This window comes from Chinchilla lanigera, unplaced genomic scaffold (genome assembly GCF_000276665.1).
Source record: "Chinchilla lanigera isolate Chin_1 unplaced genomic scaffold, ChiLan1.0 scaffold00016, whole genome shotgun sequence".
Taxonomy (NCBI): domain Eukaryota; kingdom Metazoa; phylum Chordata; class Mammalia; order Rodentia; family Chinchillidae; genus Chinchilla; species Chinchilla lanigera.
In genome coordinates this window covers 25,936,922-25,961,319 of record NW_004955417.1, presented here as the reverse complement: position 1 = coordinate 25,961,319, position 24,398 = coordinate 25,936,922, and the positions used below count along the sequence as shown (strand labels likewise).

At 47.4% G+C, this 24,398-nt stretch overlaps 1 protein-coding gene across 1 annotated transcript in view; it reads left to right on the top strand.

Moving 5' to 3' along the window:
• The window catches only part of Sntb1 (syntrophin, beta 1 (dystrophin-associated protein A1, 59kDa, basic component 1)), a gene marked incomplete at its 5' end in the record, with an annotated part of 222,122 nt that overhangs the window by 166,815 nt on the left and 30,909 nt on the right, over positions 1-24,398 (top strand). Inside the window, 1 exon segment of the mRNA XM_013512818.1 lies at positions 21,572-21,711. Coding sequence (XP_013368272.1) covers positions 21,572-21,711 — 140 coding nt within the window.

Here is a 24,398-nt window from a genome sequence, read left to right as displayed (position 1 = left end):
AGAAAAAAAATCATAAATGAAAACACAATTTTCAGAAAGTTATATTCTTCTTGGTTCTTCAGAGTTTATATATCACATTTATAAATCAGAGTTCTAGACCTCATATTTAATTAAAACCAGGGTATCTATCTGAACCCTCTTGCTAAAAGCCTGTAGGCCCACGATTGCTCAAATGTCCACATTTGGGAGGATTTAAACCAAAAGTCTGATGTGGCTCAGCCTTTGTAACCCTGCCTTCTTCTGTCTCATGTGATTTGCTGACTTCCTGTACAGTATGCAGAGATTCTTGACCTTCTCCTCATGGTTTTATTCTTTTATTCAAGAAAAGAGCATGTTGTCAACAAACATATTGTTCACTGTGGAAGAGAATTTTGAAGAGGAAAACTAAGATCAGGTGGAGGAAAAAATACGGCATATCACCATGTATTTTCACAGCCACATTTCTGTTTGGAATAGCTCTGCTATTGTTTACTGTTTGGTAACCGGAGAGTGAACCCCAGCAGACTTGAAAACTGCTGTGACAAGCAGATTCTTTCTGAAGTAGGCTGTGCCTGTGATAGGACCCAACCAAATGAGTGATCTTAGCTTCCTAGGTGAGCTTTGTGGGGCAGATGTGAATGAGCCTGGGTCTTCTATGTAACCCAGGCTGGTCTTGAACTTGGCCGCAATCCTCCTTCCTCAGCCTCCTGAGTGCTGGGATTATGGGCATGCACTACCATGCCCAGTGAAAATAGAATTTTAGTAGACATATTATCACTCCTAATTTTTTTTTTTAGTTCTTTTAAGAAAAAGAAGGAAATGGTAGCTTTGGGATTGAGTAATGGATAGAATGTGTCTACTTCAAAATCCATAAATTGAAACTGTAATCCCAATGTGGTGATATTTGGAAATGAAACTCGGGAGGTGACAAGGTCGTGAAGGTGGAGCCTTCATGAATGGGATTGGTGCCTTTATAAGAAGAGGTGAAAGAGCTCCCTGGCTCTCCACAGGCCATGAGAAGACGTGAGGTTGTAGCCATCTGCAGCCCAGGAAGCTGGCCTTGCCAGACACCCACTTCATCGTGAGTGTCCCATGTGAGAAGTGGGTGTTTGCTGTGCAGACCATGCAGTCTGTCATAGTAACGTATGAGTGCAGTGGGAACTGAGACAGACAGCCAACTGCCCATTGTTCCAAAGCTGTACATACAACAGAAGTACAGCCATGGTGAGCAAATGAGTGGAATTTTACAAACCTAGCAAAAGGGAATCCGGTGTTCGTAGATATAACATTGGAAGGAAGTGAGGGAAAGCAAATTGCTGAGCAAGCTGGTTGGAGCTGGGAAGCAAGTGTTGGTGGATGCCTCTTTACATGTGTGGATGCATCTTAGCACACAGACACTGCTAAAGGGGTCAGTCACGGAGCTGTCATCCAGTGTCCACTTGAGCACCTGGGGAGGTGAGCCCCAAAGTGAACTGTGTATTATCTGCAGAAGAAGTTGCAAAAACAGACATATTAACCCCTAGATATCAAGATTCAGTGGACCTAGGATTCAAGGATCCTTTTCAACAAGTGTCCTGTGATATTCAGGCGAGAAATTCAAGGAGCCTGCTCTTTGGGAATCAATGGTAAAACAAGCATACTATAGACATCACAACGATGGTGGTGGTGGTGGTTATAATTGACAGATAGATATTCTCAAACAATAGTACATGTAAGACTGACCTCGGACTCTTACTGTAAATGCAGATTACTCACCCAGCACTTTTGAATAACTGGACCCTAGTGTTAGTGGCTCTTATGGTGCTGGAGTCTCCTTTTGGAGTGGTTTCTAGGTTATTTCTGTTCTGAGCTGTTGCCCTGCTCAGGGGGCCCAAAGGATATTTTCATGGGTGAGGTCCCAAGATTAAAGAATGCACCCGTGCAAGACATCAGCAACAACAGCAGGCAACGTGGAGCAGAACACAAGAGCACAAGAACTTCCTGCGTCTTTATTGTGTAATTCTTATACACGTTGTTATCATATATTTACGTTCTTACATAGTGCCACAGCCCCACTTACATGTTTACCTGTGCTAAGTCATAGTTAACATAACTGAATCCCACTGTGCACCTGCACTACACAGCAGGGGTCACATCCTCAGGCGTCCTTAGACACCCCTGAGCTTTGAAGCAGTCTGGGTGGTTCCTCACATGAGCAAAGAGCTAATCAAGACAACAACAAGTGGTAACAGTTTTATTAAAGGTAGGAAAAGAAACAAGCTCTGCAGATCAACTTTGGGCCAAGTAAAAGTAGGAAAAGAAGTGCACACTTCAGCACGAGGGTGACTACCATGCAAGAGAACACAGTGGCAAAATGTCAGTGTGGACGTCCTTTCTGTGTCACCCACTCCTCAGGATCACATCAGGTCTCCAGCATCCCGTGGAAAACCTGCTTAAGTTCACACGAGAAGTCTGCATGCAGGGCCTTGGGAACTGTTCTGTGCCTGTGTCTTGGGTTTTGTAATTAACTGGTCTCCCTACTTCCCCAGCCAGCTTTGCCACGCCCTAATCTCTTGCCTCCTTAGAAGGGGGAGATGAAAAAAGAAAAAAAAAGAAGGGGGGGATGTCCAAATCTGTCACCAGCAGTCCAGCTGATTCCAACAAAAGGGACCTACAGGTAAAATTTTGAGAAACAGGTTTTTGAGAACTTACACTGTGCCGAGCCCTGCTCTGAACACTTTACACACATTATCTGATGTCTTCTTTCCATAGCTGCATAGAAGGTGGGTTTTACCCTCCCCCACACACTTTTTAAAGATGAGGAAACTGATTGGAGAAGGTAATTAAGGTTGATCAAGATCGTCCCAGATCAGCCTCAACAGAAGCAGCTGAGCTAAGAAACAAACTCAGTAAGATTGATGCCCTTAGAATCCCTGGCTAGCCTGGGTTCCTGCTTTAGTAGAAATGGAAATTAAAACTAAGGCACAAATTTACAGAAAAAAAGCTTTAATGGGAAAGTTAGAGGGAAGATAGATAAAAGGACAGTCTTCAAGATGAGTTGGCGAGTTGATCCTCATCTGAGGATGATGGCTGGAGACTTCCTGTCATAGTTGAGGTTCCTGAAAATCCCCCATCTTGAAAGCCTCCATCTTGAGGAGGGTGAGATTAGGTAAATTCAAGCCCAATAAATCTTTTCTGCTAACTTTTAGACAGATACTCCCTAGATGATTAATAGAGCTATATGCAGAGCTAAGGAGAGATTTGACCCAACATTTACAGTAACAAAGGATGCAAAAGGAAAGTCAACTTCTTTTGCTTTTAGCTACTGATTGGGCACCTACAGGGCTAAGTGAAGGGTCATGTTTCATAGAAAAAATGGCTTTTAAGTCCCTGGCTGCCCTGGAGAAGTATCGGTCATGCTCATAATAAGCAGCAGGTCTGCACCCAGGGTTCTGCCTGTCTCCCCATCCCTGGGGTGGTCATTGACTGATTATGGCTATATCATCAGCACCAGCTGGCCACCTTGCTACCAAGTGGTCAGGCAAAAATATTGCCAGTCAGGGAAGGTTTTATGAAAGAACTTAAGCTAACAGAGGACAAATGAACTTGAATTTGTGACTTGGCCCATTGATACACAGTTTTTTAGTTTGTTTGTTTTTGAGACGGGGTCTATCCATATACTTCTGACCAGCCTTAAACTCATGAGATAGCCCACACTGCCCTCAAACTCACAGTGATCCTCCTGCCTCGGCTACCTGAGTGCTGAGATTACAAGTGTGTGCCACCACACCCACCACTGATAATACAGTTTTGAGATTTCACTAAAATCATTTCTTCTTTGTTTTGTTGTGTAGTTGTTTAGTCCTAAAGTATTGGTAGATCCAACTGAAAGCAAGCTCGTTGCTGTATCTTTCATAGAATAAATAAGATTAAGGTATCTGATATTACCAAATGTCCATAAAGCCAGACCATGACTTTAGGAAAAACTGATGTGGTATTGAGGTGACATTTTCACATTTTTTTCCTCAGGGAACTTTTGGCTTTCTGTCTTGAAGAATAAATAAAATAAGGATGTAAACAAAGAAGCCTACAACCACACCCAGTCTTGTTCTCTGCCAACAAAACAGAGGGTCCTGAAGCACAGAGTTTTAATTGTTTTTTCAAATATCTTGCACTTTTGGACTTAGGGATAATGTTATCTGTCTTTCAAAGGATAGCTTTTTAAAAAGTTGTGAATTTCTGCCACATATTAGCTCCCTTTTAAAGGGCATGCTTCCTGGGTGGTGAGGAAGTAAAGGCTGTAAGCCACAGGTAACTTGTTCACCAAAAAGGGCCTGTCATTGAAGTGGAGTCAGGGAATGCATAAAATAGCTTTCCCTGCCAGACTGAGAGGAGTTGGCCTTATTTATCAGTGAGCATCATCCATTCGAAGCAGCCTTCCATCTGTTTCTGGAAGCTGAGGGTGGACAGTTCCTAACTCGTGAAAGGGAAAGGAAATGGCCCTGAGCAGATGCAAAAAAGTGTGGGGACATAACCTCTTTGGCCAGTGCCACTGGGAAGCAGCACACACATTTCCTGGGGGTCTGAGACAGCTGGGCAGTGTGACTTCTGCACGTCCTCATTCCACCACCCACTGCAGGTTCCTGTAGTGAGGACCACAGTACACAGATGACAGGTGTCCCACACAGGAGGAGAATGCCCAGAAGCTTGTTTTCAGAGCTGGAAGGAATTGGGAACTCGTAAGTAAAGGTGGTGGGCTAGGGCCGGAAGATTATTTTAAGGTCATTTGTCATTGGTGAGAGCTGACTCCCAAGAACTTTGAGAGGTCCTAAATTCTGAAGCCAATACATAAATTTGGCAGGAGCCACCTTCAAAACTTGTTTTTTAATTTTATGTTAGTGCATGGTGATAGACATGGGTCTAGTTTTAGTCTTTGGCATGTGGAAAGCCAGTTTTTCTAGCCTATTTATTAAAGAGGTTATCTTTCTTCTAGTGAACATGTTTGGCCCCTTTGTTAAAGATCAGGTGGTTGAATGTGTTTCTTCTGTTTCCAAATGAATTTTAGGATGGTTTTCTATAGTTCTGTGAGGTATGCTAATGGTATTTTGATTGCATTAGGTCTGTAGAGCAATTTTGGGAGGATGGCCATTTTCACTATGTTGGTTCTTCCTACCCATGAGCAAGGGATGTTGTTCCATTTTCTGATATCCTGTTCGATCTTTTTCAGAGTACTGTAAAACTTCAGTCTTTTAAAGGCTTCTAACATGCATCTTTCCCTATTTCTTCATTTCCATCACCTGCATTAGAAGTCTTCTGCCTCTCTTTTTCTCTTTTTCCCTTTCTTTCTTTTCTTCTCTTTCTTTCTAGAATACATTTCTTTTTTATTTACAAAGATGGTACTCCTTCAAAAGAGATACTAGGTATGTTACTATGAATTAAAAACAAAAAACAAGGAAGAACAGAAACAAACAAAAAAATCCTCTGCAGAGCCATTTTGCAAAGGAGATCACTCACAATGAGGCTCCCACAACAGCTAGTCACCCCCTGTCAGAGCTCACAGTAACATTTCCCAGAAGTGTTGGGTCCTTGGAGGAACACTAGGGAGTCTTTGAGCACTATGTGCTAATCGGTGATGCTCCTGTGGCTGTATTCCAGAGAAAAGGAAGCAAAAGGATATGCATTGAGCATAGAAGAGGAGATACAGTGTGGCTCACACAATCACAGAGGCCAGAAAGTCCCCCACCTGCCATCTGTGAGCTGGAGAGCCAGGAATGCCAGTAGAGAGTCTGTTCACTGTGGAAGGCCCTCAACCTACGGGAGCTGCTGGGGTATAGGCTCTAGCCCAAGCCCCTAGGACTATAACATCCAAGGATAGGAGAAAGTGTCCCAGTTCAAGATGAGAAAGAGAAGAACATGACTCAATAGCAGAGTGTGTGCTTAGCACATATCTTAGTCACTTTCCTAGTTGCTGGGACAGAGAATCTGACATCCACAGTTTAAGGAGCAGAGGCTTATTTTGGCTCACGGTTTGTAGAGGTTTCAGTCCCTAGGTGTCTGCTGGTTCTAGGGTAGAAGTAGAGCATAGCTGCTCATGGAATGTGGCCAGGAAGCAGTGAGAGAAGGGAGGACCTGCGGAGGGAGATAAACCCTTCCAGGTCACACCCCCAGTAACTCTCTTCCAGCCACTCCCCACCTCCAGCCAGGTCCCGCTTCCAACCTGGCCCCACCTCCTAACAGCAAGTCAGTTGTCAGCCCCTGACCCAGTCACCTACTGCAAGTCCCACCTCTGAGCACAGGAGGCTCTTGAGGACATATAGATATGAACCCTGCCACCATGTGCAAGACCCCTCAATTTAGGGAGGGGTGTCACCCTTCCTCCACTTTTTGTTCTGCCCAGACCCTCAACAGGTCAGAGGATGGCTCACATTGATGAGGATGGACCTTCTTTATCAATCTGCTGATCCAAGCTTATCTCCAGAAACAAGATTTCACCAGCTGTCTGGGCAGCCCTTACCCCAATCAAGTTGACATTTACGGTTAACCAACCTAGTAAAAGCTTTGTGTGTGTAGTGTGTGTGTTTTGTGGTACCAGAGACTGAGCCCAGGGTCTTCACACTGAACTACATCCCCAGCCCTTTTTATTCTTTATTTTGAGATAGAGTTTTGCCCACATTGGACTTGAATTTGTGATCCTCCTCCACCAACCTCTCGAGTGGCTGGATCATAGACATATGCCACTATGCCCAGCTGGAGGGAAAATGTTTTAAAACAAACCTCAGACATTTCCTGTCATTTCACTCCATGTGTTATTTTTCTGACTTGAATTAGATGCCACCTGAGGTAGGCAGAATAACTTTCCTCCCAAAGCTGGCCCCATCCTAACCCTCAGAATCTGTATTACCTTATGTGGAGAAACAGACTCTGTAAATGTGATTAAATTTAGGGCTTTCAGATGAGGACACGTTCCTGGATTATCCAGGTGGACCAGATGTCATCTCAGGTGTTCCTGTAAGGGGAAGGAGAAAGGGGCAGAGTCTGTACAAGAGAATATTCTGACAGTAAAAGGGAGACAGGTGACAACGTGGTGCAGGGCCAGGGGCCCAAGAGATCCCGGAAGCTGCAAAACAGGAAGCAACTCTCCCCTCGAGCTTCCAGAACAGACCAGCCCTGCCCACCTCTAGACTTTAGGACTTGTAACCTCCAGAACTTAAGATCTGAAACACCACTGTTTGTGGCAATTCCTTCAGGACCAAGAGGAAGCTCATATACGAACTTTCTAAAATAGGGGAATTTCACATAAGAAAAATCTGTATTTCTGGCTTGCCTTGAAACATTGGAAGGTCTGGCAGTGTTGTGGCTATAATCACTCCTAACAGGCTAAGTCTAAAAACTCTAGTCGTGGGATGTAGGTTGCTTTTATTCTGGTATCTGTTTTCTTTCTTTCTTTCTTTCTTTTTTTTTTTTTTTTTTGTGGTACCAGGAATCAAACTCATGACCTCGCCCTTGCTAGGCAGGCGCTTGTGCCACTGAGCTACATCCCTGGCCCTGGTGTCTGTTTTCTAAAGTCATATGTTCGTGTTAATTCTGTAGTAAATTCTAAAGTTAATTCCATACAAACTGTGTAAACTCGAGCTCATTGTCTCGTAAGTCAGCGAATGAAATCATGAACAAAAGGAGGTTGGGAGGGTGTGTCTTGCAAGTAGGGAGAAGAAAAAGAGCTTGGGAATTCCCAGGTGCAGTCCCATGGGGGTTGCCACGTGGCCCTCAGACAAGGAGTCTTATGGATAAGTGGAGGAGGGGGATTGCTCAGTTGTTTAGTGGCCGCCTGCAACCGGCGGCGGCTCTGTGGATTTAAAATAACCAGTTGGAACCCAGGCTCTTCAGCCTAGTTTCTCAGCATACGGGGTTTAAAGGAAACCAGGATTTTAAAGAAAAAAATCCATTATTTTGCATTTTAAGATCCTCAAAATTCAGGAGCTGAGTAGAGAGAGGCTGCAGTTACCTTTAGAAAAGAGGAGCCTGCATTCCTTGTTGCCTGAGGAAGTTCATTCTTGGTCTGAAATCCTAGTTCATTGTGTGTTCTTATTTTAATTCTTGTCAGTGTGGCGGATCACCCAATGCCATCTCAGGCCCTTCCCCTGACGAGCTGCCTGTTCATAAACTAGCTAGCTAAACTGTTGTTTACAATACAAATTTGTGACTTTGTCTGGAATTCTGTGATTAATAAAGCCACAGTGAATTGCTGGTGTCACGGGTTTTGTATTCAGTGTTTTCTGAGCCATGAGCTGGAAGGGTCGACGACCACTTACATGTCCTAGATGCACAGATATTGAGACAATCTTAGTAGTGACAGACACCCAAATGCTGGTGGAGAGACTACTTCACTCATCTTTCATGTGTTGCTAAGCACATGATCCTTGTTGGATTTAAACCTGCACACATTAAGCTGAACTTCACTGTCTTGAAATTTGCAAACTTTTGTGTGGGGTAAGCACCACCAGTGAGAAAAAAGTTTGCTGAAATGACAAAGGCACATGGGTCAATTTGATGTACAGCAGAAGGCTCCACCCCCTTTAGAAAACAAACCCCGTTTCCTTAGGAGCCCTTGAGTTACAGAAGAGTAAATAGAGGAGACTAATTTTGTCCCAGCTGCTTGTTACAAATGGAGACTCCTCCGAGGAATTGTGTATGAAGGGCCATGAGTCATTCACACCTCCGTCTTGAATTACTTTCATCAGATGTGAGGCTTGGGGAATAGAGCTGTGATGACTCAGAAGGGAATTCAGGAACTTAGAGCAGGCTGTTAAGTTTGCCCTGAGTGAAAGCCCACGCGGCAGGAGGTGACAGAACGGAAGGACTCCAGGAGGAGCAGTGCGTTCCAGCCCGAAAGAGATGGCACAGCTGAGTTCCTTTCTTAGTTTTCCCACATCGTTCCCTCCTTCCTCTGGTAGAAGGCAGTTTTGTTCTCTGGAAACAGCGCAGGCTTTGACCCCCAGAGGGCACATACTTGGCTTCCTAACTCTGATCATCTAACCGTGACCGCTTCTCAAACTTTATGAACCACAGTTTCTTCTTCTGCAACAGGGATAATAAAAAGCCGGTGTGCACACCTGTGATCTCAGTGGGGTAGAAGACTGGGGCATGGCAAAGCGGCTGGGGAAGTGGGCAGGACCTGTGGATCACAGAGATCCAGGACATAAACACAGCAAGACAGTTCCCAAAGCCCTGCACCTGGGACCAGAGTGCTGTCTTCAGCTCTTCTCGAGAGAACTCAAGCAGGTTTTGGATTGGATGGCCTAGACATGACGTCAGTTCACGGGGTGGGGCATACAAAGATGGTGGCTGCTGTTCTCCTGGCCACTGTGCTCTCTTCTACAGTGGTTCATCTCACCTCTGGGTGCACTTCTTTTCCTGCTTTTAATTGGCCTCCACTCACTGTTTCTTTTCCTACCTTTAATGCTAAATGTTGCTATTTTTGTGCTTTTCTTGACCAACTCTTTGTGCAGGGCAGAAAGAACCTAGAGAACATCTCTAGAAGGAGACCCCAGAACCCCAGCCACTAGGACTGGAGAGGCTGAGGCAGGCAGGTCACCATGAGTTCAAGACCAGCCTGAGCTACCTAGTGAGACCTTATTTCAAAAAAAGGTGGGGGTGGGTAATAAACACCTTGAAGGGTAGCTGAAAGAATGAAGAGGGGTGATAGTGCGGTGCTTGTACTAGCTTACAAGGCTGCTGTCACATGGTACAGACTAGGGGCTTGAACAGTGATTATGAAACTCATTGTCCTGCAGCTTTGAAGGCCAGATGTCCAAGCTCAAGGTTGACAGGGCTGGTTCCTATGGAGGCTGGCTGGAGAGTAGGTTCCTAGCTTGTGTTGCTGGCTATCTCTGGCATCCTTGGCTTATAGATGCACCCCAAAGTTCCAGCCCTGGCATCCATAAGCCCCTGTCCTGTGTGTATGTCTGTGCCCACCTTTCACCTTTACAGGCACATGGTTGTGCTGGATTTAGGAGTCCAGCCCTTGCAGCTATGAGCTCGTCTGAGCTTAAGGAATTGCATCTGCAGTGACCCTATTTCCAAACAAGGTCACGTCCTGAGGAGGGGGGTTAGGACTTCTTCAACATACGACTTTGAGGGGGACACAGTTTAACTACCACAGTGCCCCTCATAGAGCAGGGACTCTTCTGTGTTTACTTCCTCAGCCTTATCCTGCCTGGATAACAGAATTCCTTTCCTGTCCTGTAGGTTGAAGTGACTCATTCTGGTATGTCAAGTTCTCTTTAAACTGTTTTCTCCCAGCTGCCCCATCTAACTTATTACTGTTTTTAAGAGACCCAGAGGTTTCACAAAGTGCAAATAGTTCTGACCCCTCTTCACTATGATATTGTGTAACCCAGGCAGGACAGGGACTTGAAATTTACTTTTGGACTTTCCTTGGAAAAGAACGGGCTGAGCAAATAAGTAAACATGATTAAAACGGGGTGCTTCCAGGTCTGAAAGAACTAAGCATCATTAAGCACTCGAAGGAACTCATTTTTATCCAAAGCACAGGTCTTCATTTCAAACAGCTGGTGTGTAAAGCCGTCCACAGGAAGTGGACAGGTCTGTGGGAAACCCAGGAGGTCTCCAGCTGACCCAATGCATGGGGGGGGTGACGAATACATATCCAGCCATGGATGGGATGGCAGCTGAGATGGGCTTCTCTGCCAGGGATTTGGCCACCAGGGCTTCTCAGAGGGAGGCGGGGGCGAGAACAGCCTCCAGCAGTGAGAGCAAATGGAGGTGGGAGACTTCCCAGCACAGTGTCAAAGTGCAGGGCAGCACAGACATGCAGCAGGGTCAAGACTCGGGTCCAGCTTCATGGCCAGATGTCTCAGAATGCCGCGGTGGGGCTCAGAGTAGGGCTTAGGGAGTCGGAGGACTCTCACCCTTTTCCTTGGTGGTGTTTCCAACCTCTACCCAAAGAGAATAGAGTACGAATGGGAAACAGGAAGATGCATTTGTTAATTCTGGGGCAAGGTCAGTTGGCACCAATGCCAATCTTCTAGAAATGCAAGATGATGAGGAACTGGCATCGGTGGTCTGTGTGTGGACACTAGGGTACCAAAAGCAAGTGCTGGCGTGGCAGCCCCAGAACCAGCCTGCTGTACAGGTCCTCACCCTGCAGGTGTAGGGACTTGAAGGACACAGCCCGAAGAGCAGTGGGGCTGGGGTGCAGCTCAGTGCTAGGGCATTTGCCTGGTGCCACGATGCATCCTAAAGCTGAACAACTGGGTTATTAGCACCTTGTTCCTTGGAGGGGAAGTTAGAGCAGGGTGGACGAAAGGACAAAGGTGGGACACCTCTCCTCCCAGTAGTAAGTGCTTCCCCCTGACCACAATTTCCACTTTGCAAAAGGCAGCAAAGGGCATAGAGTGGGCCATCAACCTTAATTTACCCTAAACACTTTTTTTCTTTTTGAGACAGGGTCTCATTATGTAGTCCAGGCTGGCTTTGAACTCATGGGCAATCCTCCTGCCTCAGCCTCCCCAGTGCTGAGATGATAGGTGTGTGCCACCGTGCTTGTCTTAACTTAAACTTAATGAAGCACAACTTCAGGCAAATGCATCTAGTTGTTCACGTTTCTTTTCCAACTTGGTTAGTTTTTGTCCTGCACTCACAGTAAGGCAGAAAGGGAGTAACTCTAACATCCTTTTCAAAGCAGGAAGCCACTTACTAACATGTGTTTAAATGCTGCCACGTTGGCCTGCTACTCCTCGCTGGTGAGGAAACAGGAGCCTAAGGTAAAGGCCAGGCTCGGGGCAGGCTCGCCCAGCATGCTGTGTGTAACAGGAGCTTCCGAAGTGGGCTGCTGGCCTCCCAGCGGCTGTGTGGGCTCCGCCCAAGCACCTTCAGTAGGAATCTCCAGTCCCAGAAGACACCACCTTGCTTTTAACGGAGCCAGCGAAGGGCCCTGTTGGAGGACATCGCCATTTGACGTTCTCCGTGCTCCTTATACACGAGACCTTGCCAAAACTCCGCTCCGGGTCTGCACAAGTTCACACGGAGTAAAGGAGCTGGGAAACTGAACGCGAGTGGGTTCTGGCCGCTGCCCTGTGATTCGTTTCCTGCCCTGCCCCAGCCCCAAAGTCTGAGCACAGGACACTCTAGAGCCCCAGGACTCGGATGGCCTGGTGACATTTCTCATTTGATCAGGGACACCAAGCCCCTGTTATCCCTTCATCTTCCCCCTAACTGCTCTCAGGAGGAGTTCTGTTTCTTTAAAACATTTCTATTGTAGTTGTTAGCAAAATAATAAAACAAAAATTACCCCAGAGCCCGTCCTTCTGAGGTAATTTCTCAGTATAAAATAAAAGCTTTTCGTGATGGACTGCTGCTTTGGAAGTTACTTTTTCCAAGCAATCGCATCTGGCTGCTCTCTGCACAGCCACCGCGTTGTGGATTTTTCCCATTTTCTAGAGCTTTATGTAAATGCAATTATACTGCGTGTATGTTTTTGTTCTGTCTTCTCTCGCTCTGCAGTTATAAGATGCCTTCATACTGCTGCATGCACCGGTAGCCCATTCCTCTGGGGCTTTTCTTGTTGTGTTTTTTGTTTAGTTTCTTTTTGGGATTTTTTGTTTTTAGGCTTTCTGCTTTGTTTTTTGTTGTTTTGTTTTGTGGTGCTGGGGACTGAACCTTGGCCTCGTGAATGCTAGGCAGCACCCCACCTCTGCTGTATGCTCCTAGGCGCCCCGGCCCATTTCATTTTGAGATAAGATCCCTCACTAAATTACCCTGACTGGCCTCTAGTTTTCCATCCTCCTGCCTCAGCCTCTCAAGTGCTGGGATGACAGGCCAGCACACGCAGCTCCTTTTCCTCTCCCTAGGTATTTCTGCCCATCGTGTGGATACATGCAGTTTGTTCACGCCATCACCATTCGGGTTTGCCTAGTTACCTGCATAAGGAGCTCCTGAGATTACTCCTGGGTGCTGTGTGGACGTATGGTTTTATTTCCTTGGGGTTGTATGCATGAGAGAAGGGACTGGATCAAAGGTAGGTGCCTGTATCTGTAAGAGGCTACTACACTGTTTCCGAGATGGTTGTTGTCATTACTCACTCACACACTGTCCATGACATTTGTGAATTTCGGCTGCTCCAGGTCCGAGCGGGCGTGGGAAGGGACAGCCTGGTACTCGGGCAGGAGGGAAACCCCTGTGGCGAGAGCTCAGCCTGATGACTAAAGATGTCGCCCAGCTTTGCGTGTGCTTTCTTGACATCTCCGTGCCCCTTTCTGGGTGAACTCTGCTTAGACTTCTTACCCATTTCCATTGCGCTACTTTCTTACTATTGAGTTTTGAGAGTGTCTTTGTCTTCTGATTCAAGTCCTGTGTAAGGCACATATTTTTCTTTCTGCAGTTTATCTCTTCCCATAATAACTTTCAAAAAACAGAAGTGTTTAATTTTGATGAAGTCTGTTTTACCAGTTTCTTTTTTTCATTTTTGAATCATGCTTTTGCCAAACTCAAAGTCACAAAGATTCTCTCTTGTTTTCCTCTGACTTACGGTTTTATGTTTTATGGCTTGGATTATGATCCATTTGGAGTTTATTTTTTTATATAGTGAAAGATGTAAATTGAAGTTGAAGCTTTGTTATATGTATATCGAGTATTTTCAACCAGCAAGTAACTACCCTCTCTGCACTGAATGACCCAGACAGCCCTTTGTTCCAATTTGTTTACTTGTTATGTGAATCTATTCTATTCTGTTCTACTTTGTTCCACTGATCTATTTCCTTCTTCTTTCTTTCTTTCTTTCTTTCTTTCTTTTCTTTCTTTCTTTCTTTCTTTCTTTCTTTCTTTCTTTCTTTCTTTCTTTCTTTCTCTTTTTTCTTTTTTCTTTCTCCACTACTGAGATTTAACCCAGGGCCTTCACACAAAGCTACATCCCCAGCTCTCTTTATCTATTCTCAGACAGGGCCTCACTAAGTTGTTAAATTGTTTGGCTGCCCTCAAACTTGCAATCCTCCCGACCCAGCCTCCCAGAGTGCTGGCATTGCAAGCATGAGCCATCACACCTGACTTTACCATTTTTCTGATGGCACAGGCTCGCTCTTCTCATAACACACTGAACTGAAATGGAAAGAGTGGTGATCTTTGCCTTGCTTCTCATTTCATAGGGTATTTAGTCTTTTATCAGGAAACACCATTATTAGGGGCCCCTGCAGTGGGCTCCAGTCTCCCGCCTCCTGTGACGGCGCAAGGCGAGAAGAGAGGGCATGAGACGAAGTAGCGGTGCAGCAGGGATCTGGGGCCACCAGTTGTTCCCGGGGACAAAAGGCCACGAGGCAGCAGAACCTTGGTGTTTATTGATCGCTCTCGCACGGGGGAGAATGGCGGCCGGACCCGCTACACAAGCGGCTAGGCGGGCAAGGCTTGTGGCGGGAACCAAGCACTCTTGCGAAGGGGGCGGAGCAGCCAGCTTTGTAGTGGATTCTGGGAAGGAACTTTCCTCCGGAGCCGTGCAGGCCTCGTGGAAACGTCATCGCCTGTCTCCTGTCCTGAAGACACGTACACAGCCTCGGCCAGACCGTTAATTAAACTGAAGTCTGACTTAGGAAGTCGCTGCCGTACAGCCTGCACTGCGCACGCACAGCACACTTGGGGCCGCGGGAGGGCGCCATGGCGTCCTCCACACATGTCAGCAGCAGGGATTCCATAGATGCCCTTTATCAGGTTGAGGAAGTTTCATTCTGTGCTTATTTGCCAAAAGTTTTAAAATCAGGGATTGTCGTCATACTTTGTTTTACTTTAATATGGTAAATTTTACTGATTTTTCAATGTTAAACAAACCCATTCTTTTTACAGTAATCCCTACTTATTTATAACGTATTGTCTTTTTGATATAATTTTGAGCTCAATTTGCTCAAATTTTGTTTAGAATTTTAAAATCTGTGTTCATGAAGAGTATTAGTTTGTAGCTTTATACGCTTGGATTTGTCTTACTTTGATTTCAGGGTAAGGCTCACCTTTGAAATCACTTAAAAATATTCCCTAGATTCTGATTTTCTTGAAAGATTTATCTAGATTTAGTACTATTTCATCCTTAAATGTTTGGTAGAATTCTTCCATGAAGTCATCTGGCCCTTGGGTACTTTTTGTGGGAATAATTCGAACTACAACTATAGAATCTTTGATAGAGATAGTGCTGCTCCAATATTTCTTCTTGAGTGAGCCCGGTAATTTGTGTCTTTCAGGGAACTTGTCGAATTCATCTACATTAAGCTTATTGGCATAGAACTTTTGCGGCTACCCGTCACCTACAGTTAACATTGCACTTAATATTAAATATTTTCAGACTGTGCGTTAATGGCTCCAGTCCCATGTGTCACACTGTGATTTGTCTTTTCTCATTTTTGGTCAGCCTAGTGCAGTTTACTGACTTTATTGATCTCAACTAAACAGATATTGGCTTCATTAAATTTTCTGTTACTTTTCTGTTTTCATTTTATTGATTTCAATACTGAACTTCATTATGTCCTCTCATCTGCTTATTTTGGTTTAATTTGCTTTCCTATTTCTAAAGATAAAACTTGAGGTCACTGTCTGAAGTCTTCTTTTCTGTCTCCAGTTTGATTGTGCTGTTCTTATTTACATTCAGTTCTAAGTACTTTCTACTTTCGTTTTGATTTTTTTGAATTGACCCATTGATTACTTAGAAAGCTCTTATTTTTTCCAAATATTGGGGATTTTTCCTAGACGTTTTTGTTATTGAGCCAAAATTTTAATTTGGTTCAAGAGCATACATTGTTTAACTTGAATAACATTTATGCTTGTTGAAACTTTTTTAAGGTCTGGAAGACGGTCTTTCTTGGTAAAGGTCATATATGTGCTTGACAAGAATGTATGTTTTGCTGTTCTTAAACGTATCCTGCTCTTCTACATGAATAAGTGTATTCCACCCTTCATCTGCTGTCATGCATGTTAGTGTATTTCCAGTTCCATGCTATTATAAGCCACAGCAAGTTGAATGCTCTTATAGCTGAATCATGCGTTCCTTTCTTGGTCATTGTGGGAGGGTGACTAGCACCCTCCCAAAACCTTGGGTCCCCCTGAGAGCTCAGAATGCCAAGAGGTAAGGACCCCAGAAAGTAAGATTTTGCAGATATAATTAGTCAAGTTCATCATGGACTAGGGCAGACCCTCCACCCAGCAACCGGTGTCCTTGTGAGAAGGGTGTATAGAGACACACAGAAGAAGTGCACGCGAGGGTGAAGTGAAAGAGCTAGAAACCATGGCAGGCTGATCGTGCTGCTGGCCGCCAGAAGCTGCACACAGGAACTTGCCCCAGCCTCCAGTGGGAGCATGGTCCTGCACACACCTTAGGCCGAGTCTCTGTAGCTCAGACACCCAGGCCTCGCCACGCTCCCTCCAATTGGCTCGCAGATGTGCACCGGGTTGGGGGGCCTTCCTGGAGAGCCAGTTTCACAAGCTTGCAGAGGGCAAGGTGGAAACTGTCCCGGGCTGAAGCTGCTGTGTGCTGGGAGAGTTGGCATAGAAAAATGGTAGAAAAATTATGCCCCCTTTCGGGTCCCCCAGTCGGCCAGGAGTTTTCTCCTGCATTTTTCACCCGACCTTTCCTAACGCTCTATAAAACTGTCTTAGGAGCTGTCCAGCACGGTGGACCATGTAGCGCTCTTTACACCATGCTTGAGCTGCCTGGATGATCCCCGCGCCAGACAACCTGGAAACAATGTGGGAGAAGAAGAGTTAGTCCCAAGGAGCTGAATCTCCCACAACACACTTCCTGAGCCTGCTTTGTCCAGATTCCTTCTCTTTCCCCCTTTGTCTTCTCTTCCCTGTTTTGTCTTTGTTTTCCCATCTCTTCTTTCTGTTCTCCTTTGAGGCTCCTATTTTGTGGATTTGGGGAATTATTTGCTGCAAACTAAAAGAAAGCTTGAAATTTTTTTTCTTTTTTTTTGAGACAGAGCCTCACTATGTAGCCCAGGCTGGCCTTGAACTTGTGGCAATCCTCTTCCCTCAGCCTCCCAAGTGCTGGGATTACAGGTGGGGTTACCCTGTGAGAGTTGGAAATTGGAATGGTCTTGTCTTTCTGTGTCTCTCTCCATCCGTCTCTGTCTCTCTCTGCTGCCTTTCAAAGCCCTTATTCCTCTTCTGCTTTTGGTGAGATGGAGGTGCCCTTAATCTGCTTTCCTGAGAGTTGCTGCAGGGATATCTAGTGTTTGTTGATCGGCGCTAATCATTATGACAGCGGTATCTTGTCCCTTGTTCTAGTACACGGCAACCTGAGATGAAACAAATTGAAAAGTTGTCGCGATGTCCAGCACAGAAGCAGTGGTCGCCCTCCCTTCCTGGACGTTCTCCCTGTATTGGCTTCCTCGTCTTCCTCCCTGAGTAGCATGGCTCACATAGTCCGGATGGAAGATGGGGCACTGGGGCAGCTCAGCATTTCCAGGGCTTCCTGTTTGGGAAGTGCTTTACCCACCCTACCTTAACTTCTCCTGGTGAAGGACACATTGCTGGCCATCGTGGGCATCTTACAGGACAGAGAACCACTGTTTCTAGCACTTGGTGGCCTGTTCACACCCCTCGGCTGAGCAGTGGCAAAGCTGGATTTTGGAAACAGTGAGCTCTGGCTTTAAAGATAGTGAGCTGCTGGGCATGGTGGTGCACACCTGTAATCCCAGCACTTGGTAAGCTGAGGCAGGAGGCTTGCCATGAGTTTGAGACCAGTCTGGGCTATATAGTGAGTTCAAGGCCAACCTGGACTACATAGAGAGACGCTGTCTCAAAAAACCCAGAAAACCAAAATAAAACAAAAAGATTGGATTTTGGAGTTGGAGACTATTTTAGCCATAATTTAGTCCTGCTCCATCCTTTGGCAGAGGTGGAAATGTAGACCCCACAAAGGCACATCATTCTTTCCAGAGCCCACCTCACATCTTTATTTTGGTACTCACAGTCCTTGCCTTATGTGATGGTAAGTGCAGCTGCTCTTTCCGGCTTGCTTGCCCATGTGAGGTGCTTCCTGAGTCCTCTGTGTGTCCTGACTCACTCCACCCTGACCACCCGACCTCAGGGTCCGTGTTGTCGGCCTCCTCTTTGGAACAACAACCAAGAGGGCGTGGAAGGGCTGGGAGGCACAGTCTCCCGGGGCACATCTGTGTCTCTGGGTCCCTCAGGGGAGCCAGGGTGAGTCGTGTTCAGACTGTGCTCCGAGGGCGCTGGCAGCCGAGGTCAGAGGCCAAGGTGTTCAGGACAGGGACTGCCGTCAGTGGTTCTATGTCATGTTCAGTAACCCGTGATGTAATCTGGGCAAGGATCCACTGGATTTAGAGAACACGGAAGCCTCGAGCGGGGTGACATATGGGACCTGTCTGGGATGGAGGACTCCAGCAACCGTTCCCCACAACTCCACCCTGTGCCTTCGTCTTATGCTCTGCGGGAGGGAGTGGGGCGCCATGCCTCGCTCCCCCGGCTCTGTGGGACAGTTCCCGAACTCAGTGTCTCTGCATTTCCTGCCTTTGCTGTCTCCATTAGACACGTGATCTGTTCTTGAAACATGGACCATAATATCCCCTAGGGGAGACTGGGGTGAAAACAGAAGTCCTGACACCTGATCCTGTGACCACATCGTAATACAATGCAGACAGATCCTACAGTGGTGGCTTGCACACTGGAACACCTCGGGGTGCTGGGGAGCTGTCTTTCTCACGGAAGCTGTCCCTGAACCAGTGGCACAGGTACTTGACGCTGCTTCGGGGTGTCAGTGTGAGGCTTCATAGGGCAGGGATGGCTTTCAAACCTGCTCTTCACCGGATGTGCTTTTCCTTGCAGTCAGTGGGTCTCATGGGGGCCTGCGCCCGCCCCCCAGCCTGTGCAGATAACAAAGGGTGGCTCTGCACATGGAGAGGCGCAGAAGAGCCCCTCTGCGGATTCCCAGGGCAGGTTCTCATGTGTCCACAAAAGGCTCCTTAATGAGCCACAGAGTGTTCAGGGCTCTGGAATTATTCAAACCTTTCTCTAGTGCTTGATATGGGGGAGTTCTGATCCCTCCAGCAGAGAGGTCGGCAGTGGGCTGCTGGTGTCTGCTGCTGAGCTCCGGTTTGCAGACTGGGTATTGTTTCCGAAGAGCGACGCTGTATCATGCTCATGTTGCAAGGACTGCTTCCGGTCAAAGTTGATGGGTCAGACCTGACTAAGTAAGACACTCCCTTCGGGAGGGTCACTGGCCGTTTCTCCAGTCCTATTTAATGAGTTGGAAAAGTAATTTGCTAAGTTTAATGTAGAAGCTGGAAACATTTATTTCAAATCCCCCATCCCAACACTTTATGCCTCAAGACTGTAGCTTATTCACCGTGTAAGGTTCCTTCTGCTATGTTCCTTTTGGAAAATCCATTTTTGTCTCCTGAAGATGCTCTTACTCTGTTGAAAGAAAAAAGTCTTCTTACAAAAGCAATAAGCTAAAGCCAGATTCTGAAGTAGACACAAAATGCAAAAGGGAGGGCATAATTCCAGCAGTCACTCACATGATAGTATAAATAGCCAGCCAGGGGAGGGTGGATATTCTTCTTTAGAACGGTAGTTTTTGTTTGGGATTTCTGGAAGAGGGGAGCTAAAAGTAAAGGTGGTTGTTGTGCAGTGAGTTCTTCCAGGGAGAATTTTAGAAAGGAAAAGAAGATTTTGAAATTGTCAGTGGCAAAAATATTTCTGGCTCGTTTTATAACCCTTCCCAAAGAAAGACATTCGCTGTCACGGCGTTGCCATTCCCCACAGAAACCCTGATGTGCGTAGAAGTGTGGTGAGTCTGCGGCCTTACCACAGGGCCTTGGCGTGGTGCACACGGCATGCAGGGTCACACTCAGGCCCCGCTGGGCACCGTGGGCACCCGTGACTGAGCAGCGGCTTCTGAGGTGCCCACAGATGTTAACTCACTTGATCTACACTGCAGCCTTCTGCAGTAGAAGACATTACCGTTTCCCATTTGGCAGATATAGAAACCAGATACAATGGCTCCACTGACTTCCGCCAGACCCCACTGCCAGGGCCAGCATTCTTTTCTATCCGTTTGTTTGTTTGTTTTTAGCCTTTTGAGACAGAGTCTCACTCTGTAGTTCTCCTTGGCCTTGAACTCACCATGTAGATTGGCCTGGCCTCAAACTCACAGAGATCCTGCTGCCTCAGCCTCCTGAGTGCTGGGACTACAGGCATGCAGCACCACACCTAGCTGAGGCCAGCACTCTTAACCTCTGTTGTGTACAGTGTTACCTTCCTCACGGAGGACCCGGAAGCACAGAGAAAAATGGCGTGTCCAGAGTCGCACAGGCCATAAGTGGGAAGGTTCTCGGGCTCAGCAGCTGGACCCGAAACTTACAAATGTCAGCCGTGCACCGTGCCCTGTGTGTCCGCTGCATCTCGAGCTCCTAATGTGGTGCCACAGTAAAGCGAGGGCCACAGGCACAGGCTCCCACTGAAATGCAGATTTCACCCTGGCGCGTACGTACGATAACGATAAGAACAGAAGCAAAGAAGCTGGCTGCATTCTGGGCTCAGCTCACCGTCTCGTTTACTTCCATCTTGAGTGGAGTTGCGCTGTGGCTTGTCATGAGCAGGCTCCCCTAGGTTAGTTTCCAGCACCAGAGACGAGCTGCACTTCACCCAGGGCAGTGCTTCTTCGTCTTCAATGAGCACCAGAATTACCTGAAGGTGCTGTTAAGATGCAGACTGATCCTTGTCTGGCGGGGCTTGGGACTCTGCATGTCCAGCCGTCTCCCGGGTGACGCTGATGCTGCACAGTCTGAGCTCTGAGTAGCAAGGGGACAGCACTGTCTTTTTCCAGACCAAGCCAAAGCTGAATAATAAAGGGCAGCTCTGCACATGGAAAGGCGCAAAAGGGCGCCCAGAGCTCAGACTGGAGGAGTGCGTTTTCATGGATGGAGCGGCGCTTACGGAGTGGGGAGGAGTAACACGGGGTGCAGGGACTGCTCCTGAGCAAACAGATTCTTGGGACTGGAGGGGATGTTGAGGCATAGCTGGTCCAGCCTCCCCACCGATGCTCATCCCCACTAGGTCGTTTGGCCCTCAAGGTAGGAGCTTCCTGCACTGGGTGGGTCTGAACGGGAACAGAACAAGAGGATTGTTTGGACGGTGCCTATTAGCAGCAGAAGACCAGAGGAGACCGCCACGTCTCATACATGTGACAGTGGACGTTTGCCTCCAGAGCGTATTTGCAGGGCCTAGGAATATGATTTCACTGACTTCCGTGATAAACACGAAGACACTGACCGCAGAATAAGCTGGGAGCGCTGCGCCCGCACCTCTGCCTCCTGGGTGAGGTGAGTGAAGAGTCAGTGCTGAGGGGCCGGTGAGAGGCCACGGCAGAGGCGCGGCAGCTGGCTGTTCTTGGCAGAAACGGCGGTCCAGGTAGAGATCAGGACCCTGGCGCGCACAGAGATTTCCGAGAGTCAGGAATCCTGGGGCTCCACTCGTCCCTGAGCATGCAGCCTGCATCAAAGGACGCCCGTGCCATTGGGCCCCGGGGTGGGGGGCGCCGCGTCTCTCTCAGCCGCTTGTTCCCCAGCTGCTGTTTGACAGCGTCTGCCTTCTGTCGCAGGTGCCCGGGGACAGCGGGAAGCAGTGGAAGCCGGCGCTGGTTGTCCTGACGGAGAAAGACCTGTTACTCTACGACAGCATGCCGCGGCGGAAGGAGGCCTGGCTCAGCCCCGCGCACTCCTACCCGCTCCTTGCCACCAGGTAGCCTCGGCCGTGGGCCTGGGTGGGCTGTGGCCGCACTTTGAGGTGATTCTGATGGATTCGATTATTTCAGCACATCCTGCAGTTGCCACGTATTGTAGCAGAAACTGGGAACCCCTAAAAAATAAAGCCACACAGCTTACAGCCGGATAGACTAATTCGCACTTAGGGTTAGGCTCTGTCTTCCTTTCTCTAGTATTGGCAGTGCCCACTTATGACTCCTGTGAAATACAGCATCTTTATGTGATGGACCTGCAGAACACCGTACATATTAACGTGCGCAACTGTAGAAGTCACACCCTCAAAACCGTGGCCGGAGTCAGTGCCACGCTGTGTCAGGGAGCAGTACTGGAGACAGACCCATCGCTCCCAAACACTGCTTCTGCCTTTATCTGCTTTATTTCTGAGTGATAAAAACACACAAGTCTGCCCTCTTGAGCAGGTATTCAGTCTGTGACCCGGTGCTGTCAGCACCACAGAGCTGGACTCACCTTGCAGGAGTGGAGCTTGGTACTCTTCGGCCAGTGCTGCCCTGCCTCTCACCCTCCCCCAGCCCTGGGAACCGTGGTTCTCCTGCTTCTATAGGTCTGAGCGCAACTCCTGCAGATCCCTCAGACTCTGAAACCCCCGTGCTTTTGATCCTCTCTGCCTGTCTTCTCTCCCCAAGCATAGTGCCATTTAATCTCGCCCATGTGATCAAAATGGCAAGATTTCTTTCTTTTTCAAGGCAGAGTAATAGTCCAATGTCTATAAATACTATATTGTCCTTATTGATGGACATTCAGGGGCATCACACCCAGTGATTTAAAAATATATTACAAAGCCACAGTCATCAAAAGTGTGTGGTACCAGCATATAAATATACAGGCTCATGGAAGAAAACAGAATGCCCAGAAATAAATCCATTCTTTGTGTGTGGTCAGATGATCTTTGGCCAGGGTGTCCAGAAGGCACATGGAGAAAGGACAGTCCTTCAACAAAGGTGCCAGGGAAAGTGGGCACCCATGTGCAAAAGGACTGAGTTGGACCCTTGTCTTAAACCATACCCCACCCACCTTCATGTAGATGGAAGAGTTAAAGATCAGCCCTAGTACTGAATGTAAAAAAGTTCAAAGATAACAAGTGTTGGCAAAAATGTGGAGAAAAGGGAACCCTTGCACAGATTGGTGGGGATATATGGTGATTCCTCCAAAAATTAAACATAAAACTATCATCTGATTTAACAGCCCCATGGCTGGGTATATATCCAGAGGAATTAAAGTTAGGATCTCAAAGGGATATCTCTAGCCAAGGCTGGCAGCACACAGCTGTAATCCCAGGACTGTGGGAGGCTGAGGCAGGAGGATCACAACCGTGATCTCAGTTTATGCAACTTAGTGACTTAGTGACATAGCATCTCAAAATTTTCGTAAAATGTTAAAAGGGATAGAGATGTAACTCAGTGCAAAGCAGTGCAAAGGCCCCGTGTTCATTCCCTAGTGTAAGGAGGGGAGATAAAGGAGGGGGAGAAAGAAAGAGAGAGAGATTGTTCACAGCAGCCACGACCTGAAATGTAGTCTAAGTGCACCCTGTTCTTTCCTTTCTCTGAAGGCCTCTGTCTTGAGAACAAAAGTCCATCAGATCTGAGTCTTGCCTCCAAGCAGCTGCCCAATGCCTGAGCTCGCTTCTACAGGCAGCTCTTCTGGGTGTGCGCTATGACAGTGGGCTGCTTTCAGGCCGTCCGCACTGCTGTCCTTTTCCCTGGAAGCTGCGCCTGTTAACGGTACTTGTGGCCTTCCCAGCACAGCGCTTGACAGTCCTGATCTGCACACATTCAGTGAACTGCTGGATGATGGAGAACAAACTCCGGGAAGAGATGTAGCGTTGCGCACTTAGCTTTGGGGCATCGCCCTGTGCAGGGGACAGGCAGAAACCAGACAGTTCCTGGTCCGAGAAGGAGAAAGGCGGGGACAGGGACGTCGCTGCTGTCAGGCTCAGGTGCAGGGAAGGGAACGGGACCCGTGGGAACACACAAGGTGGCACAAGACCAAAAGGGTGGAGGAAACTCCTTAAACTCCTCTCACTCCCTGCCAGGGTTGGTAATGGGACCTGCAGAGCTGACCTGAAGGCGGAAATGATTGCTCCCGGTGGTACAGAAATAGACGAGGTTTTCCCAAACCGAGAGCTGGGTTAGATGGCCGGGAAGTACTGCATAATACAGCAAGGTGATAAAGCCTCAGTAATCAGAATCGAAGCAACTTAAAATGTTCGTATGGATCAGGGCTACACCCCGGGGCATTCGAGTTCAGCCCAACCTCTGTCACTTCCTACAGTTTACCATCCTTCCCCATCATCTGGCTCTGATATTTCCATTCTGAGGCATGCCCACAAGTGAAACCAAAGAAAGGGCAGCCGCGAGCTGTGTTCCAGTCGCTGCGAAGGGAGCTCGGACTCCTGCCTCCTGGAATAGCTTTCAGGGACAAGAGTTGAAATAATCTGGGCTTGGTGGTTCAGGCCTGTCATTCCAGCACTTAGGGGGCTGAGGCAGGAGGATTAGTAGTTAGAAACAAGGGAGCTGAGTCACTCTCTTTAGCTGTAAGCCCGTACCGCCCTAACGCGCATCCAGGCTTCCCTAACCCTAAGAGGGGAAGCTGTGTAAGCCCCTTCCCTTCCCTTCCCTTCTCCCCTTCCCTTCCCTTCCCTTCCCT